This window comes from Orbicella franksi, chromosome 5 (assembly GCF_964199315.1).
Source record: "Orbicella franksi chromosome 5, jaOrbFran1.1, whole genome shotgun sequence".
In the NCBI taxonomy this organism is placed as follows: domain Eukaryota; kingdom Metazoa; phylum Cnidaria; class Anthozoa; order Scleractinia; family Merulinidae; genus Orbicella; species Orbicella franksi.
The window spans coordinates 8,423,465-8,443,292 of NC_138149.1; the positions used below are offsets into that span (position 1 = coordinate 8,423,465).

A 19,828-nucleotide genomic window follows, 5' to 3' on the forward strand; every position below is an offset into this window, starting at 1 on the left:
TGCAAAAGTTGATCTTTATCTTACTTCATGAAAAGTTTTAAATCCGTCCGTGGGAACATTTTGGGCAATTTGTTCACCGAGATTATGCAACAAAAAATGTAGCTCAGCATGCTCGTTTAAGAGAAAACGTGCATTTAATTCGCTGTCGAGCTTAGCTTGAAGGAAACGTCTCGATGATGTGTATGTGCACGCGTTGGTGAGCGCACGCTAGTGACGCGAAAATCGTGCACAGCAGGGATGGGTAAGTTATTTGCTATTTCTAACCAGCAAGCCCCCCCCCCCCCCCCCTCCAGGCCTTTGAAACTCCCTTACGATAACTACCAGCTGATTAGCCTCATTAGGCAAATGAGTAACCATGCTATTAATAACAGAACAAACAAAACAAAGACACGAAGTGGGAGGTAGGCGAATGATCGAGTGAAAGTTTCATACAGTCTCTTCGCTTGCTTTTCTGTTGTCTCCCGATTGGAGGAATTGTTGATAATGTAAGAAGCCCTCTTGCACTTCTCGTCCAGTGACATCTGAGCATTTATTCTCAATTCAGCATCACTTTGTGTGAAGTTATTCCTTTCCATCAAACGCTGCAGCTGAGTGTCTCGGTCACTATAGCAACAAAGAACATATGCTACATAATCATGTCCACATACAAGAGTAGTTCTGAGCAGTAGAGTGGGGGAGGGGGAATAAATATCCTGTATATAAATATCATCTAAAGGAGTGAAAAATGAAAAAAAAAAATTGAAAACCCTCATTTCTAAAAAAAAAACAACTTGAAGTTAACTTAAACTATGTAATTTTCCAGCAAGAACAGGCAGTGACTTTTGCCTTGACAAAAGGTGAAAATCCATCTGGTGCCACCTACTGAGCCCCCTGAACTTGTTGCTCAAATGTAAAATTCTACATGCACTGTATAATATGCAGCAATTTACATAGCAATATGTAGTGCTCAAGTTCTATTTTGTAATTACCCTTTTATAAGTAAAAGATGGTTCTTCCTTACCAGTATACTACAATAACATCTTTCAACAGAAACAATGAAACTCCAGACTCATACAAAAGTGGTAAATCCAGAATGACGAACTTTTCACCTGCAGAATATTTAGAAAAAAATAGCATGGTACTAGTAAATCCTTTTCTTCTGGTTTCTGAAACATCAAATACTGCAGGAGACCTTTTCACACATCTACTGTATGAGTGAGACGTTTGCTTCTAACATGGAGTGAAAGTCCAATAGTTTGAACAACTGAGTTTTGAACCACCCTTATTATTCAAAGAAAGTATTGAATAACTGGGATTGAAAAATGTTGGACCCCACTGAACAGTTAAACAGTATATTAAATCTAAGGTGTTTAGAATGTAGTACAACACTTAATTTCAAGTAAAAATAAAAAAATGATGGGCAGGAGTTACAGGATGTGACCTTAAAAGAAAGTTTGGTAGTGTCCAAAACTTCTCATAAACCTTTATGTGCTACATCTAAATTATAACTAATTTCCATATGTCCACAAAATGCAACAAGCAACATCCAAGCTTGCAGGATTGCCATGGACACCACTTTAGTGCAATGGACATTTGTCTGAGTTTCAACATCCTAAATTATACTGTGTAAGACCAATTTGATTAATATAATTATATTGCTTTATTCATACAAAACTCACCTTTAACAAAATACTTCAACAATGCCCACCAAATTGAACTGTAAATAGCAGGATGAGTGCACTTGTTCAGCACACGTCTTTTAGCATCATCTCCAAACACAATCTTCCCCAGTTTCTCTCTGTCAACCTCCTCATTAGGAAGTAATATATGTTTTCCAAAATTCTGCACTAAAGCCTTCCATGCTGGCTGGTAGGGCTTGACAACTACAATGTAGGAAGGCTCAGTGATTACAGCGATTTACACCACAGAACACACAAAATTATTCAAGGCTTTTTGATGACCTTTGTTCATATTTGACAGGGCTCTCATTAAGTTTTGATGCACCTGTAGCCTTGATTTTCACACCCCGGCCATTATGGGTGAATTGTATCAAGCAATAGTCCAGTTCACCAGTAACATCAAGGTCCCATTAAACATACTCAGCCGTAGCAGGTGTTGTGAGTTACTGCCCTCACATAGTATGAGCAGCCCTGCTTGATGAGTCTTGCTTTGGCAAATTAAAATCTTGGGGGAATGGACATTAGACATGAAAAATGTGAGATACTACATGTACTTTATGTGCATAATTATCTGAAAAATGATGAGGCCCAATTAGGGGGGTATGAGTGTCCCACAACCCATTAAGTTTTGGCTCAAAGATCTTACATTCCATTAAGTCCAGTTGCAAAATTTAACGATTTTCTCTCTTGACTCAATATCCTGTGTTATTTTTCCTATGAGGGCACCGTAACGAATCCTGCAATCTGATTCATTCTTAGCATGGTCCAGACTTTCCTATCTTTGACCTCAGTCATAGTACTGCACACACGATGTGCGTTTGGAAAAGTCAACAATATTGTAATATAAAGTGATTTTAGAGAAAGGAGAAAAATAAATAAATTATTTACTGACTTAGGGTCAGTCCGTATAGTAGATGTCTGCATGTATGTTAATAAATCAAGATATCTCCTACCAACTATAATTGTGAAACAATTGAGCCAAGGGAGAAAGGGAGAAATTTTGAAGGGATCATCATCAAGAGAGCAAGTACCTCTTTGTGAGGACCTCTACACTATGAACAGAACAGATTGTGCCACCTACAATAACAGAAAAACTTCCCTTGCTCCCTTCAAATAAATCACCACATTCCCTTATTTTCCAAAACCCATTGGAGGACTTCAGTTTACAATAATGCCTATAGATGGACATGTACATGTAGTTTGCAGATCACACTACATTGCATATACGTGACAGATTGACAGCTGTCACACACTTTCATCAACCTCACACCCATTTAATTACCTTAATGACCAGTCGTAGTTACTAAAACAAGGAATGATCTAAAATGACCTAAAATGATCTAGAATATATCTAAAATAAATCTAACATGATCTAATATGACCTAAAATGATTTAATGATCTAAAATACATTTGACTGATTTCTAAGATGACCTGAACTTAACTGGAATGATTTAAAATAGCACTCAAGAAGCTAGAATCACAATTATGCATCAGTCAATTCCAGCAGTGCCCATCCCCCCCTCCCCCCCGGGCAACCACAGGGCATTTGTCCATGTTGTCAGTCTTGGGGGTGGGGCATCCACAATTTTATTGCGGCCCGGGGGCTGGGCATTTGCGTACCCTGGAGCAACCCCCGGGCATTTGACACACGTGTTTTTGAAAGTGCCATGGATGAGTTTATCGGGAAAGACAAGGTGTTTGTCGAACAATGGCTTGTCCGTTAGGGACTAGAGAAACTTGCAGATGTTTTTAAAGGTATGTTTTCTCAATTTTAGATATTTCTTCATTCTTTGTAAGCATATAAATATAAGCGACAAGGTGTACTATATTTTGTATATCACAAAACAATCACTGATGTGAACATGACTGTTTCGCATTTCGCATTCAAAACTAGCCTAGCATTTTTTAAATTCATGAAAGAGGAGTTAAAATACTTAAGGTTTGTGAATTCAAATGATGCAATCTTCAAGACAGATCCTGCGAGTTTAAAATGCAATGTGTCATCATTCAAAATGTCTTGATTCTTCACAGAAAAAGTAGCCTGCAAATACAGGCACCTATCCTCACTCACGGCTGGGGGCACGTCCGCCGCAATCCCAGCTATCCTCTAGCAAACTGTTAAAAACAAATATAAAGAAATAAATATAATCAGGATCAACTAACACGTACTACTGTCCTTGAAGTCTTACCTTTGCATTAAAATACTGAACAGTTGACCGTTTTATTCACTGATTAATTAAAAAAACTGCGGAGGTGTTGGAATGCGACGATCCCGGGGGCGGGGCATTTGCCCTATTTCTTCATCCCTACCCCGGTGCATTTAGGCAGCTTATGTGTCCCCACCCCGGGGAATTTGCCCATTTTTTAAAAAAAATGCTAATGCCCGGGGGTTAGCCCGGGGGGGGGGGGATGGGCACTGGTGGAATTGACTGATGCATTACATAAGGAACCACGAGAATCACTGATTTCGTCAAGCTTGCGAAGGTAGGTATGAAGGCTCGAGGAAAGAGGTTGTCACACATTCCTCCCCACTCAGTCATGAGAACGGTTTTCACAGTTGCAAGAGACACCTAATGGTGTCAAGAAGAAAAAAAACTGAATCGGGCATGGACTCTACGTACCGTACATGTACAAGGTTGGACTTACTTTCCCGAGCTATTTCATCAGCATCAACGACAGGACATCCCAAGTCCTTAAATATCCTAGAAACTGTGCTTTTACCAGTCGCTATTCCACCAGTTAACCCAACAATAAACATCGCGATTGACGGACAAATGGTTCCGTTTCGTCCAACAGATCTATCCGGCTGACATCTCTCCCATCTTGGAAGGCACTGGGACGGTGTGCGCCTGCGAGAATCCTCAAATTATCAGTCAGCCGTATGCCACCAAATTTATTTATGAGACATACATCGGTATATTTGGTATATCATATATGAGGTACTTTGAGATACTTACCTTTACCATAGTTACCTTGATTCCTTCGGAAGTTGATCTCCTGAAACCTTCCTACGCCCGGCCCGAACAGCGGCTGGTAAATGGGGCCTACTAAATCACCTACTAACCGCGTCAGCTCGAAGCAAGTCACAAAAGCACCCGGTCGCGTGATTAGCATGTGACATGTCAATGTGGGACTTGCGTGACAGAAATTAACTGACGTCCAACATGAAGGGATTTCTTTCCGTGGTCGCTCTCTTCTTAACTGCGTTGCCGTGCGCTTGCAGCCGCGTCGAAGGACCTCCTTTACCCAACAGACCTTTCATTACCGTGTGGAATACTCCAACGGACAGGTGTAAGTCCAATTGGAACGTCACTCTGGATTTCAGTGCTTTCGACTTCGTAGTAAATCCTGACCAGACATGGCGTGGCGAGTACATCGTCATATTTTACAATAAGCAACTGGGTTTGTTTCCGTATTTTGACAGTGATGGAAAAGCGGTAAATGGCGGTCTTCCTCAGGTAGAGTGGTATTCGTACCTTTATGCTGTCTTTGGTTAAGTAATACCATACCGTAAAATCCCACGTTAAAGTCCCCCCGGTTATAAGCCCCCCCCCCGCCAAGATATAAGCCCTTCTATTTGCTAACAAAGATATTATTCTGGATATAAGCCTCCTACCCCCTGGATATAAGTCCATCTAATGTATAAGTGCATTCCTTTTGCATTTCTTTACAAAAAAACAGATTTTTTAATTGCATGTTATAGACTAATAGGGTAATAATAGGGTTATAGCTCTAAATGTAATGGTATGTTCGCTTTAATTCGTTTCTCAGATACGTTTTATCTCGTTCTTCCAAAACATTTTTTTTTATTCCGCTTACATGCCCCCACCGGATATAAGCCCTCCGTTTATAAGCCCATGCACCCAAAATATAAAGTTATATAAGTCCAGGGCTTTAATGTGGGATTTTACAGTACTTCTATGTTCTATCCACACATCCCTTGTTCACCTGGGAAGTCTGCCATACAGCTATTGTTGCATATATGCTTAATTCAAGGTAGGCTTACAAATGCAGTCCCCTTGCAGTCTGCTTGCAGTTAGGGTTTATTTACTGCTGTTTACTTGCAGTTAGCATTTTTACTGTGTTTCCTTGCAGTTAGCATTTATTTACTTCTGTGTGTTTGCAGTTAGCATGACGGTTAGCATTTATTTACTGCTGTTTGCTTGCAGTTAGCATTTATGTGGCAATGGGAAAGGCGACTATATGTGTCCCACCATGAAGTTCTTGCCTACTGCTAGCCCCTTAGAAATGAACCAAGTTTTTCCCTCCATTTTTCTTCTAACTCCTGCTCTGGACTATTTCAAAGCACGAAAGATGCTGGAAAAGGGAGAAGGCTGGATAAGAAAACGAACTGGGGGAGGTGTGGACATGAAATGGAGTGGCCTGTACAGACTGACTTCTCTATAAAAATGATTTCCAGTCCATACTGTGCAGTCTCAGCACCCTAATGTTTAATTAAACATTATAAGTCTCACTCAATGGAATCTGAATCAATGTTATTTGTTAGGAACCACATACCTTATCTTGCAAGGGCTTTCAAATTCTTTTTCCAACAGCTTCATTGATTTTTGGTATACAGCTGGGAAGTTGTTTCATCAAGTGATAAGAGAAATAATAAGTTGTTTTGAAACTTTGAATTTACTTCATGTAAGTAGTTGTGAAATAGACTTGAAATCATCTTTTGTACCCTGTACATGTAACAAAGAGTGCAAAATGTAACCAAGGTTATGTAAAACATTAAGTCTGCATTAAGCCCAATTTATTGTTACATACTGCTCAGGAGCTCATTCCTCCCGAAATAAAGGAAAAATAGCATTTGTTCTATACATGTGTAAGTGATGTTCTGGAGGCATGTTAATGTTTCAGATCCTTTTATGGCTACAAACACTGAACACTGAACTAGCTAACCTTCATGAAGGGCTTATTAAATGTCACCTGTAGCCTGGCCTCACACCCATCGCAAACTTGTTACTATTGTGCTTCAATTACATGTATATTAATGGCAGGCAATTTTACCCATAGCATCAAGAGAAAATCAGGCATACCCAGCTGTAACAGGTGTTATTATATGGCTGTGTCTCACAAGGACTGGGAACTACCGAATTCACGAATTTGATTGGCTGAAATCGATATTGACCGCGGTCTAGATTTTCCCATCTAGACCGGCAACCAGACCGGCAACTAAACCAGTTTCATTTTGCGTTGCAAAAGCAGCAAACTAAAATACAAAAATGTTCACCATTTTCTTTTATTTTCTTCTCAATCATTTATGGAAGTGCCAAAAAGCCTGATGACAAAAAAAAAAAGTAAAGAGGACGTGCAAATTTCGGCAGGTTTAAGTTAAGCTCATTGCCGTTCGCAAGCAAAATGTCAGCAAACTAATTACATTAAACAAATAAAAGTTTCCTTCTTTGCCATGTAATAAACATCTTATTAACCGAGCTAAGTCGGTCTGTATGGGAGAATCTTGACCTCGGTCGTGTGTACAGACCTCACTGCGTTCGGTCTGTACTCACGACCTCGGTCAAGATTCTCCCAGACAAACCTCCAGCTCGGTTAATAAGAGCTAATTACAAGTTACATGCCTATAATGACAGCCCTGAATAAGCGTAGACTGAATATGTTAAAAACTGAACTAATGTTAAACACAGTGTAGGCTCACATCAGAGACTTGCTAGTACCATTGGCCATTCACTTGCTGTACAAACTGAAGGTCACGAAATTAATAGAGTGCTTCACACCAAATCCCTAGTAGTCTACATTGATCAAAATCTGTCATGGTCCAAACATGTTAATGATACTGCCAAGGTTATCTTCCCTGGTACAGGTGCACTTCAAAGGTTGAGGCCATTTTTATGCCCCGGGGGGGTACTTTGGGAATTTCTGGGTGGGGATGTGCCGCTGGTACCCCAGAACCCCTAGCCTATACCAGAGCTAGTTCAGCTGAAGTTTCCTAACCTATATTAGAGTAAACTCCCCAAATCCCCCCATCTATCGACACTGTTGAGGCTGATTTGCGTAAATTTAAACTTGCTGATTTGATTTTTTTATATTTTTGAGTGGCAATTCCTGGTTTCCTTACTCTAGATAAAATCTTCAACCAACCAGTCAGTTTTGTGAAAAATGATACCCTATTCTAGACCCAAACGCTCTGATTTATATATCCTTGCTTGAAAACCATACCCTTCACAGCGGCACATACCTATATAACCCATATATGGCAGTGCCCCCCCCCCCCCCTGGTCATATGTGAAGATACAGTTATATTGCTATATAGAGCTATTATTGAACCATATCTCAATTATTGCTGTCCTGTGTGGGACGGTCTCAACAATGAGTTTGCTGACAAATTACAAAAACTAAAAAATCGCACTATTAGGGTTAATTCACCTTGCTTTTTTATGCAGACCTCTCTGCTTTTCTCATGTAAGTGCTAACTAGTTAGCATAAGAACAACTTGATTTACACAACAAAAGCAGTGAGGTCTTTTTCAAAACAAGGTCACCTCCAGCTTCACTGCCATTCAAAGGCCAGGTCACTAAACAGACAACTGTAAAATGGTCTATTGGCCCATGGGCATTATGGGAGAATAATGCACTAGTATTAGGCCATCAGAAGGCACAAGGTCTCACAAGGTTGCAAGTGCAAGTCATATAATAAACATGAATAACAATAATCAAACTACAACAAGATGTTAATACCAATTAACACAAGATGTTTTTTCACATTAGCAGTCATGTCCATGAGTACACAGCAATGCCGCTACATACATAAGCTTAAGTGAAGAACATCTTATGCTAGTGTTGAGCTGTAACTTTTAATATGGGGCATTTGCACTGTTCTCATGGCTCCACCAAGGGGACCAGCTACCCCACAGTTGGGTATTTGCCACCTTATGAAAAGAAAATGTCAAATGCCCATCTAATGCCGAGGGGGGAGGGGGCATGGGCAGGCTTGGAATTGACAGAGCCATTACTCTTCTAAGAAAACTGAGAACTAGTCCATATACATGTATGCCTTCCTAAGAAAATGCCCCATAAGGGAATTTGAAGCCACAGCCTCTCTGTTCAGAACATGCCAATCATAGGGCCACTTAATTTGTAAACAATTATTTGAAAACTTCTTTCAAACATCCATGTCAAGTTCCTCCCCAAAGGCACTTGGGAGACCAAGCTTGACCAAGCTCAAGAGAGAAGAAGAAACTGAGGCTGAGTCAAATCGTTCAAACCCCCATGGCTCCTTCCCTCCTACCCCCCTAATGCCCCCCCCACCCTGTATCTTTATGCTGAGACTGAATCTAATGTCATGTGCAAGTCTGAAGCAGGCTGTGATTTGATTCAATAGCTTGTGAACTTGACGGAACACTTCACAAAGGTTGAGGAAGACATCACAAGTGTTATACCTGACACCGACTTCCAAGGCATTGGTGTGATTGACTGGGAGTACTGGAGACCAGTGTTTGACAGGAACTGGGACACACTATCTATTTACAGGTTTGAACAGCTGTTTGGCAAGCTGCACCATTCAGTTTAAATACATGTATAGAGTCTGCATCCTGATAACAACTGGAGCTTATCCTGGTTTCTGTAACATAACTGACTAGGAATATCTCTACTCCCCCCTAAATGGGATGATTTTCTATCACAGGGTTACCCCCAGCATTAAATTTGCTGGTACCCATTTATACACCATGGTGGCGTGAGGAACTCTGAGAGTAAAGTGTCTTGCCCAAGGACACAATGACTCTGGACAGGGCTTGAAACCTAGACTGCTCAATCTGGAGTCTAACGCACTAACCAGGGGCCACCTTACCCCTACACTCAATTTAAATGCCATCCCATTTTCTTCAGTGTGGCTGTTTCTTTTCATCTTAAATGGTATGAGGGTTTGAGTGGGTTTTAACCGATAGCAACTGTCCGTTGAGAAAGAATGTGTACGGCCGAGAAAAATTGCAAAATTTACTGATGGCTGAGAAATGGACTGAAATTGTAACTGACGGCTGACAAATGATTGACAAATTTGACTGATAACTGAGATCCAGTCGCTCTGGTACATGTTCACTTTAAGTTTGTAATATCCATTGATTAATAGGAAACAATCTCACAGTGAACATACATGTACACTGTACATATATGTGAAAAAGGCATGGAAGATAATTTTTTGATAGCCTTAGATTTGTTGCTTGTTTCAATGGTCTCTGCCGCAAATTGACAGAGATGCATGTAGCTCTGGTTATATACTTGATGTAATATTGGGTTGAGTGTCTGACGTCATCAGTCCTCTCATTTGCATATTTTGTACATTTTTGGAACCAATGCAGATATTTGCAAATGGTAAACAGCGTTTTTAATCTTTCGTGGGATTCAATGCGATGCACCTAAAACTTCAAGGGCTAAAAATTTGATCATGGTAGCACTTTAAAAATATAATCTTCATCATTGTCAGATTGGTCATCCCTTTATTTTGTAGAAAAAAGTCCATGGATCTAGTCAGGCAGAGACTTCCTTTCTGGTCGGAGAGTTTAATTGAAGAAATAGCTAGACTGGAGTACGAAACTGCAGCACAGCGAGTCATGGAGGGAACCGTGCTGCTGGTTCAGAAACTTCGTCCAAAGTCATCATGGGGATTTTATGGCTTTCCAAATTGTTATAACTACAAAGACACCGCGCCGTACAACTGTAGTAAACTGACAATCCAACAAAACGACCAAATATCTTGGATGTTTGAGTCGAGTTCAGCTCTGTTTCCGTCAATTTACCTGCATGATGCGAGGCAACAAAATTCCTCGTTGTTTGTGAAGTACAGGTTGCTGGAAAGTTTCAGACGTGCCAAACAGTTAGACGGGCATAGCATTCCTGTATACCCCTATGTTCGCATAACATATGCAGTCTCACAGATATATCTCAATGAGGTAAGTTAATAAACTCCGATTCCCAAATTATAGGACATAGAGAAGTTAATTTTAAGTTATCATTACAATATCGATGCACTGTTAAGCAGATGGTTGATTAGATTAAAGAAAGTGATCAACTGCGAGACTTTTGTCTTGATGTACACCAAATGTTGATAGCTGCGCTGTGGATAATGAATATTAAATTAATGCACAAGAATCAGTATATCGATGTTTAAAGTTTAGTTTCGGACTCAGAGAGATCATCAACATTGCCTTTTGTCTATTGTAAGTTTGTTTTACGAAGTATCGATCAAGAGATGGTCTATTTTACAACTGAAAGTTTTTGGTGCTAGAACTGTTCTAGCTTGTGACCAGGCTCTCGCCACTCCTGCAGGTAGATGGGCGTGCGAGGCGAGACGAGATCAGATGACGAAGCCCTTTTCGCACATTGCTATTCTTCAGTAATACTTATTTTAGCCACCTACACGGTACTTGAACTTTCATCTCAGTTACATCATGTTTTATCTTTGGAAGAAATGAATTAACCACAGTTTGTGTTAGTTACCAAATCAGAGCTCATTACATTTCGACCCCGAGCCCTTCTTATGATTGTTTCTTATCTGCAGGTAAACGTTGTGACAAAAGATAAGAACAAGAGCAGTGTTCTTGTTAACAGTAATCCCTCGAAACGTTCATTGAATATTATTTTGAAAGAACGCTGGTTGTCTGAAACGGCCATAACGGCCACGAGTCTTACAGTTTTCCTCAAGCTTCTCTGTCGAAAAACTGTCTGCCCCGCGGAACAGATAATGTCTGCGGACAAATATCCGAACATGTTTTCGCGCCAAGTGAAGGTTATTGTCTATAATTATTCTACTTGCAGTCTCTTAGTTTTTTGCTTATTTGCTGTCGTTTTTGTTTGTGTGCACAGGCTGATGTCATGGCGACAGTAGCTCAGTCAGCAGAGCAGGGAACTGCTGGTATTGTCATCTGGGGGGATCACTTCACCGAGAAAACAAAAACCGACTGCCTGGAAATAAAATCCTACATTGACAATTTCCTGGGTCCTTTGGTGAAAAACCTCACCGCAATTACTCAAACCTGCAGTCAAAAATTCTGCAATTCACACGGAAGGTGCACTTTTGAGTTGAGTCCCTCTGTGTATGCGAAGGCCTTGAGTCAAGGAGTTGTACAGGATCTGACTGATCAGTGGAAATTTGTGAGCTGTAAATGTTACAATGGATGGAGCGGGGAGGACTGTAGCCATCAAGTTTAGGATAGAAGAAAGAACATGACTACGATACACAAGCCTTTCTATAGATTTCAAGCCCTTCTATAGATTTTCTTCATAATATGTTTCACTTGCGCATTTATCATATGGAGCGTTTTTACATGACGTCATGGCAGCCATATTGGCGTCCCAAAACAATGACACGGCTGCCATGTTGGTGTCCCAAATCGATCCTGTGGGAGTTCAGCTCTTTTCTTATGTAAACACCTCCTTTTGTTTCAATAAATTTGCACAAGTGCTGGCCACGTGAGTGAAAACGCTCTGTACATGATCCGTGTTGATGAAATTTGACAATGTGAAGAGCCAGTTTTGGTAGTATCAAGTGCAGAGACACATTAGATTAAAATATGATTATTGCGTGGTGTGCACACGACAATCTACTAGACGGTCTATCTACTATCGTGTATGCAATATAGCAATAAACAAAGAATTTTAGTGTTTAGACTTTGGTTTTGGATGGTGGTATGCGAGGTTCGTGTTGAACCACTTAAAAGGTCAGAGAATTAAAAAAAACAAAAACAAAAAAACAAAAAAAAAACAGAAACTACGCCGTAAGTGTACACTACGCCGGAAAAATTTGAAAACGGAGGTTTCGTTCCGAAAACGAATCAAATGTTTTCCGTTCACATCACGCTGGAGGAATTTAGAAACGCAGCAATCACCTGTCATTTTGGATTTGTGTTTGATGAGACCTTGGGCAGGGAAATGTCATGATTTTCGGAAAGCTTCGTTTTCAGAATGTCTCCCGTCCACACTAAAACGCAAAGATGCTACGGATCGATTACTTGCAAAATTCCTTTGATTTTTGAGTAGAAGTTAATAGGAACACTCCACAAAGACCTGTTACTAGCTGTACCTGATATTTCTTCGTTATCCCCTATCTTAAAATGCTCACCAACTAAGAATGCACACTCGAGGATTTATGGTGTAGGGGATGTCGTCAAGGAATTCATTTCATGATTTAAAAGCGCAGTGCCATCGAGATTGAGAACGCACCTGATTCCCGCAACATATCTTCAAGCTTAGTATCTTAGAAAGTGATGGCCTGGAGTTTTTGTAAATTTGTAAGCAGTGATATTCTTACTTCTAGCCTTAGTGCAATGAAGACTCTGTTTTCTAACAACAAGCACAGTCTTATCCACGATTTAAGTAAGTGTCTTGAGGGTGCCACTCCTAGACCGGATGCCATATGGCTTGTTGGATTAAAAACAAAATTTGCTTTGAACGGGAGCTTCAAAAGGTGATTCGGACTCTCGCATCTAGAGCTCATGAAAAATTCTTTCAAAATTCTTGGTATATAGTTTAATAGCCAGCTCTGTAAGATTTAATTTGATATAGGTTTTGAGTATCTACAGTTTAAACCAGACGCTCTACATCGCTTGGACGTGAGACACATCTGAAGGTATACGGTAACCTTAAGTGACACACTTGAAATTAGCCATCCCAAAGCTAGTGAAGTGCACTATAATTGTATTCACAGCAAGAGAAGATCAGGCTTGCATGCATACGTCCAGATATTATATTTTAATTGCAGCACACTACTTGTGCGATATGGGAGACAAACGTTAAGAGTTGAATCCAAAGCTCAGCAAAGTTCTGAATTTAAGACAGGCAGGATTCCATATCACGAGCGTGCATTATTTTGCTGGTGCCTTTTATGCTCAGATTGTACACCCTGACCACGTATCCCTAAGATGTTGTCATAGAAACATGACTGAAAGGAAGTCTGGGAGAACAATAGATGCTTTGGAAACACGAGCCACAAGCGAGCGCTTCCACAGCTTCCTCGAGTTCTCATAAACTGTGTTTCTTTAACTAGGAAGAACTAGGGAAGACGTTAAACAGTATACATTTCTTTTAGAAAACATTACTAGAAAAAGTCAACAAAATCACTATCTATTTTGATCCTTTTGAATACTCTCAATTTGCTCCCGCCATTGAAGGTGTGTGTGCTACTATCAAGTTCTAAAGGTCGGGTTTTTAGCGCGCTTTCTTACATGGTGTTTTTAACGCCTACACGTACTCTGATGAAAACGAAGCAGCTGAAAAGTGCGCGTGCACGCTTTAGTCTAATGAAATAATTCATCCTAATACGAAACGAATGGAGACCAAACTTACACAAAAAGGTCTCCAAAAAGGTCTTCTTTGCAGTAAATGAACTGACTTATTGCAACCATAAAATCAAAATTGTAGTTATCACGTTCTAGTGTTACTGACAAAGTAGTGTTAACAAACAGATCTGAACGATTTAAAACTGTACGGTCATTTAGTTTCTTCCACGGCGGGTAAAATGTAAGAAAACCTTTGCGTCTCACGTAGCCCATGCCAGCAAGAGTTAAGGCAATGTTGCAACGATACCAAATAGCAAAAACGAAGAACGAATAGATCATCAATAACATCCATGAAAAAAAAGCACCTCCCACCAGTTGAAGGAGGGAATACTTGTACCTTAGTTAGAATGAGCACCTTCCAGTCTGAGCACTTCCATTGATTAAGATTTTACTTTGCCTTTTGTTTATTTTCTTTTTCACATAATAGTTACATTAAGATGTTTGCGGTGAATGAAAAAAAGTGACTTGGCGACCATGAGATCCAAATGTCATTTTATCACGTCGTATTGTCTGTTGCTAAACGAGATAATTTGCAAGACAAAGTATAATGTTTCAATACAAATCTCAGGGAATTAAAACAGTTTAGTCAGTCAGTTTTTCATACGACGGACAGAACAGAGGTTAACATTTGCGTCACACTTAGATTAGCGAGAGGTAAGGCTTTTTACAAGTTAATAGCAATTCAAAAGTAAAAGAAATAGACCATCAGCAAAAATTTTGTGTTATGAAAAACTTCTCTAAAAGCGGCCTACCGAACAGTATATTTTGATGAATTTGGAGGCTGGTTATATATATCTAGAAATATTTATTTCGTATTTAACAATACACTTTTAAAATACACGTAATTTATATAGCACCAAAACCCAAAAGTCCAGTGACGCTTTACAAAGCCTAAGAAAAAAGATAAACAACATAATGATAAAAATCTGAAAATTAGGTTGTATAACAAAAGGATAATTGTTCATACTACTTCATGGTGTTATTAAAAGAGATTTAAAGAGTCCAGCGACTTTGCTAGTCTGATCTTCTCTGGTAACCTGTGCACTGTATTAAGAAGCAACATAGAAAGCCCATTGCCCACAGTTCCGTCTAATTCATATTTATGAACTATCGTTTGCTTTTAAGTCAAATAAAACCATTCTATACTAACATCCCATCCCATCCCATCCCACCCCACCCGGTTACCACCAGGGTGGGAAGGTGTTGGATGGAGTCCTTTCCCTGGGTTTTCGTTGTAATGAGACTGTCTTACGTCTTACGTAATAAGACTGTCTTGTATCGAGACTGCCTTACGTCGCCTCAGCCTACTCTAAAAGATAACGTGACATCTAGTTTTCGGTGTGCATATTGGTCATGACGTCACCTAACGTCAAATTAACGACCTCATTAATTCCGTAAGTCTTGGATCCGATCTCTAGGAGCTAACTGTTTCCTCAGAAAGTCAGACGATAACGGAGTTGATTAGAAATTAACAAAGATTAATAAGATAAATGTGAAAAGGAATTAATGCTGTCATATATGTAAAGTACGATGAGGAAAATGACGTCATCGGTTTCATATGCCAGCATCGACATGAGGATTTTCAATACACTAGGTTACGTAAAGTTAATTATTGTAAAAATAGTCAAAGGTAAGTTGGGAAGACTTAGGATGACATTGTAACGATATTGAAAGAAACCCAAATAGAAAACCTCACTATAACAAGGACATTAACGTTTACAAATGATAATTTCGGTTATAAGTAAGTATTCCTGAGTAGCTGACAGAGGTTTTAAAAGCTCGCCAGTATGAGCCACGTATTCATATGGCCATACTCCACAATAATCCACAGTTACGTTGCTAATGTACTTTTATTGCACCTTTGTCTTCTAGTGGAATGGCAACAGAAGGGATGCTACAAGAGGCCAAGGAACAAGGTTTTCAAAAGACTATCGCCGTTTTTCAGGAAGAAGAAGATAAGATCTCTACTCAAGAAAAAGGATTTTGCAGGAATTTTCCACTTGTGCAAAACTGCAGCAGCCAAAAAAAAAAACGGCCTAGACGTCGGCGTTATTGGAATAAGGGTAACCAGTCAAACCTGTGACTAAGACTGTAGACTTGTACTGTGATTGTCTTTTTTGCGCCAATTCTGTTAAAACCAATTCGCTTGGAACTTCCTTACACCACGTAGATAAGATCTGAAATGTTTCCGTGGCACACATTGATCCAGTTAGAGCTTAACAGTCTCGTGCGATGGATCACTGACGATAAGAAACCAACTAAAATTGCAAACAAAAGCGTTGACACACTTAAGCTCCAGCAAATTAAGCGATTTTTAATGAGAACCTTATTCCCTTAAGGGGGCTCAAAACAGTAATATTTCCGTGAGGCGCCTGGGCTGTAGCGCGCAGTTCAGCGCGGTTCAGCGCGGTTCAGCGCGAGGTATCACGCAATCACCCGAGGGGTCGCGATTAAAAGTTTACAAAAATCAAAACAAACATGGCGGCGCGAGGCCTACTTTGTAAAACTTTGTTTCTGCCAAGTTTAGTAAGCTGTTTGCGTTATCAGTCATTTTTACCTTCGAAAACATCCATCCTTCAGGTAATTTCGAAGGAAAAACATTCTTTTTAAACCGCTCTGCTGGAACGTAAACGAAAATTGTGGTGTTGATGTTACGATCGATCGCGCCGGCTATCAATCTAAAAAACAGCAGGAAAAAAACTACTCTTCAGGTTTTATTCGTCCTTTCTGCTTTGCCAGTCTCACCTTTGGGTATTTGTGGTACTCTTCTTCTACCGCTTATGCTGCTACGGACAACAGCGAAAAAGAAAACACTATTCGCGTTTATTCGCGTGGAATTGCGGGCTTTACTGATGAGCGGACCGCCTTCACGCGTGCGCAAAGGGCGATCTTGCAAAGTCGAGATTTTTAAACTGATCCGGTGACTTTACATTTTTTAATGCGAAGAAAACATTCAACAGCAAAAGTGGAATGCATGTGCGAAATTGCAAAAAAATTTGTGGACTGGAATTCCTCCAACTTGAAAATCACCACTATTTTTTTTTAATTTCAGCGAAATTTACTCCACAGATTTTTTCATAATTTTCCCTGTTTCATCTTGTGCTGCTAATAAAAAGATTTTTAGAAAAAAAAAATATGGGGTCACTGGCTTAGTTTTTAAGATGGATGCAATTGATGGTAAAAAGTAGGTCGAGTTTGTGGCTATGCAACAGAGCAGTGCAACCTTAATTAATGACTTTAACACAGTGAAAGGTGCATTGGAGAGTTACCTTAAAAAAAATAGCACACTCATTCAAAACAGTACAGCTCCAAGCCTGAAAAATTGCACCTAGTTCTATAAGTCTCAGAAAAACAGAAAACTGTTTTGAGCCACCTTAATAAAACATTGTTTTGGCCAAGACATGTACGCTTTGTCGACATTTTCGCGTGATTAAAACATTGAAAAGGGGAGATGGGACGAAATGAGGCAAATGTAAAATGTAGAAAAGGACAAAGGGAAACCGGTATGATAAGATAAAATTGCAGCTGTATTTGTAGTGTTCTGTACTCGATTGCAATTGGATGCGAGCAGTGCAACAAATCGCAAACTGTACCTCACAAGACTAGATATTACTCTAGTTAACATTTTTCAAGCGTCCAAAGCATCAAAGATTGAGGTAAGAACCAAAGGTGCTAGCTAGAAGAGTTGTCTCGAAGATTTTCGAAGTCGGTTAAAAGACTTTTCTTCCGAAGATTTACAAAACTGGACTCGGAGTCTTAATATAAGATTCCGAAGCTACCTCGAAGAGAAACGATTATTTCTAAAACTTGCCGTTCCGAATAGTTCTACCTCTTGACGTTAGTGAGATTTAGTGCGGAATTGTGTCACTCTTGATTTTGTTAAGGTGGCTGAACACAGTTTTCAAGAGCCTATGCCTAATTCACCATTACTTTTAAGCTATTTATGCTTTAGCGCTCGTTTTTTGGAAGAGTCAAGGTTAACCACAGAAAAGTTTATTCTCGTATTTTGGCGAAGGTGTGTGCTGTTGCCATGGCAACGGGGCTGGTTAAAAACAAGGCTTAAAAAATGGTTTTTGTTTATTTAAAAAAAATCCAGTCGTTAGATTTTTTTCATCTTTTGCCCACTACGAATTGGCATTAAATCCCTTCTGTCAACACTGTTCTAATACAATTTTGACGTAGGCGATTTTCGTAATTCGCCGTAAATCGTTTTCACCGCATGTTCTGTATTATTAAAAATTCCCTATGTCAAAATTCAGATTTTTTGCGATAGTTCATTCACGTGGTTTCTGAACTATTTTTTTTGCCAAATTTCTTGAAATTTTAACGACTGGATCGTCAGAAATCCGCAAGTTTCTGCAAAAGCAATCGGTCTCAATTTTTCGAGCAACTGCGCATGCGCTGCATTTAACTGGGTTCTTTCGGTAACAAAGAGAAAGCTGAGAATTGCTGGTTTCTTTGCGTCGTTACCTTTTCTAACATATCTTTGCAATAAAAGACTAAAGCCATCAATACACTGCGTTCAATAATAGAGAAAAAATAACACAGATAGTGCGAGTGTTGAGTAAATAAAATGATCGCTTTTTGCAATCCTTGTGCGAGCGCTCAATTGCATCAGCAAAAGCGCGCGCGAAAACTGTGTTCGGCCACCTTAAATTCACTGTGAATTTTTTACAAAAAGGCAACACGACCGTCTCGTGAAGTTCCTGATCAAAAGGCACTCTTAATATTTTGAAAGTACTCCAATAGATCTTGCCGAAGACGTGTGCAATTTTGCCGTGAACTTTCGAAAAATTACCCTTACATTATACATTACGAAGAGTACTCTCCCATACTAAAAATAATTGTTCATTGAAATTACATTATGTGTGTTAAAAGCCAGGCGTCAAGTCTAGATATCTCTGTCTGTGTCCCCGGCATATTCTCGCGATTCGAAAACTAGAGGAGGTTGCTCCAGCTTTACACACGCAGGATCGACGAGGAGGTCGTCGTATCTATGTAAAGTGCATAAAACGCTACTTGCATTTAAATTGTTGAAAATCTAGAAAATGTTTCTCCCCAATTTGCCTTAGTCAAGCAAACATGGTATTAGAGTACCAATAGAACACCTGTCTCCTAGCGCTTCTACCTAATTGGAAGTATTTTGATAGTGTTGCTATGAAAAGGTTTAAATCAATATTAATCCTGACACCAGTAAATTATTTATGTGTTCCAGGTCGCGTTCACAAATTAAAAAAACAATTGATGTGTCTGACAACATCAGATGGAAAACCACCCAAACGGTATGGTAAAAATGTCAAGGGCTGCAGAATTGATAAACTTCGAATATGGTGTGGGAGTGAAACCAAGAGTGTTCTTTGTTCACACCAAGTAAGTAATGAAAGGAGGACGTTATACCTTTAAACACTCCTGTGAACAGGTTAATCCTCCACTTAGTCCTTATTCACAAGGTAATTCCTGTCAAATTTGATCACTCCCAGTTTGGAAAAGCCAAGGAGTGTCGAGAAATTACGTATCTCGGGACACAGATTGTGCTAAGATGGACAACCCAGAGAATTTTTTTCATCCGTATTTTCAAGAATTCATTAAATTCAATAAGAAGCGCTAGCCGCAGACACAACAACAATTCTTAAGTTGGTTTTCTAGAAGTAATCTTTCGTAATAAGTTTTCTAAGCGGACCAAACGTATTTGACTTCGGCGCTTTACTTCAGAAAAATGACTTGAACCCTAAAAATGTTATCATAGGTTTACCTGCCATCCTTGCTAAGCTAAAATAAAATACGTTTTAGTGATTAATAAACTTGGTAGAAAACGCCAGTTTCTTCAAAACTACTAGCATGTTTAATTTTACAGGGAGCATAAAACCTTTACGA

General features: G+C 39.6%; 2 protein-coding genes across 2 annotated transcripts; one reads left to right on the forward strand and one right to left on the reverse strand.

The window, feature by feature from the left end:
• Window positions 1-293: 293 nt before the first annotated feature.
• Window positions 294-4,417, reverse strand: LOC145488662 (dephospho-CoA kinase domain-containing protein-like). Its single transcript, XM_081467583.1, has 4 exons — window positions 4,306-4,417; window positions 1,659-1,862; window positions 1,001-1,088; window positions 294-603 (listed from the first exon to the last, which is right to left on the reverse strand). Exons 1-4 carry the CDS (start codon window positions 4,415-4,417, stop codon window positions 318-320), a joined length of 690 nt encoding a protein of 229 aa, XP_081323709.1. The 3' UTR covers window positions 294-317.
• A 406-nt stretch (window positions 4,418-4,823) lies between these two features.
• On the forward strand, window positions 4,824-12,336 carry LOC145488643 (hyaluronidase-1-like). Its single transcript, XM_081467549.1, has 4 exons — window positions 4,824-5,117; window positions 9,004-9,152; window positions 10,129-10,570; window positions 11,484-12,336. Exons 1-4 carry the CDS (start codon window positions 4,824-4,826, stop codon window positions 11,826-11,828), a joined length of 1,230 nt encoding a protein of 409 aa, XP_081323675.1. The 3' UTR covers window positions 11,829-12,336.
• Window positions 12,337-19,828: the final 7,492 nt, after the last annotated feature.

Excerpts from the sequence above, each read along its gene's own strand:
- LOC145488662 (XM_081467583.1), bottom strand. The coding sequence starts at position 4,417 with ATGTTTATTGTTGGGTTAACTGGTGGAATAGCGACTGGTAAAAGCACA. Across the intron at positions 1,863-4,305 it reads TGATGAAATAGCTCGGGAAA|TTGTCAAGCCCTACCAGCCA; the intron begins GTAAGTCCAACC and ends CCTACATTGTAG. Across the intron at positions 604-1,000 it reads GATGTTATTGTAGTATACTG|TGACCGAGACACTCAGCTGC; the intron begins GTAAGGAAGAAC and ends TTGTTGCTATAG.
- LOC145488643 (XM_081467549.1), top strand. The coding sequence starts at position 4,824 with ATGAAGGGATTTCTTTCCGTGGTCGCTCTCTTCTTAACTGCGTTGCCG. Across the intron at positions 5,118-9,003 it reads TAAATGGCGGTCTTCCTCAG|CTTGTGAACTTGACGGAACA; the intron begins GTAGAGTGGTAT and ends TTGATTCAATAG. Across the intron at positions 10,571-11,483 it reads CACAGATATATCTCAATGAG|GCTGATGTCATGGCGACAGT; the intron begins GTAAGTTAATAA and ends TTGTGTGCACAG.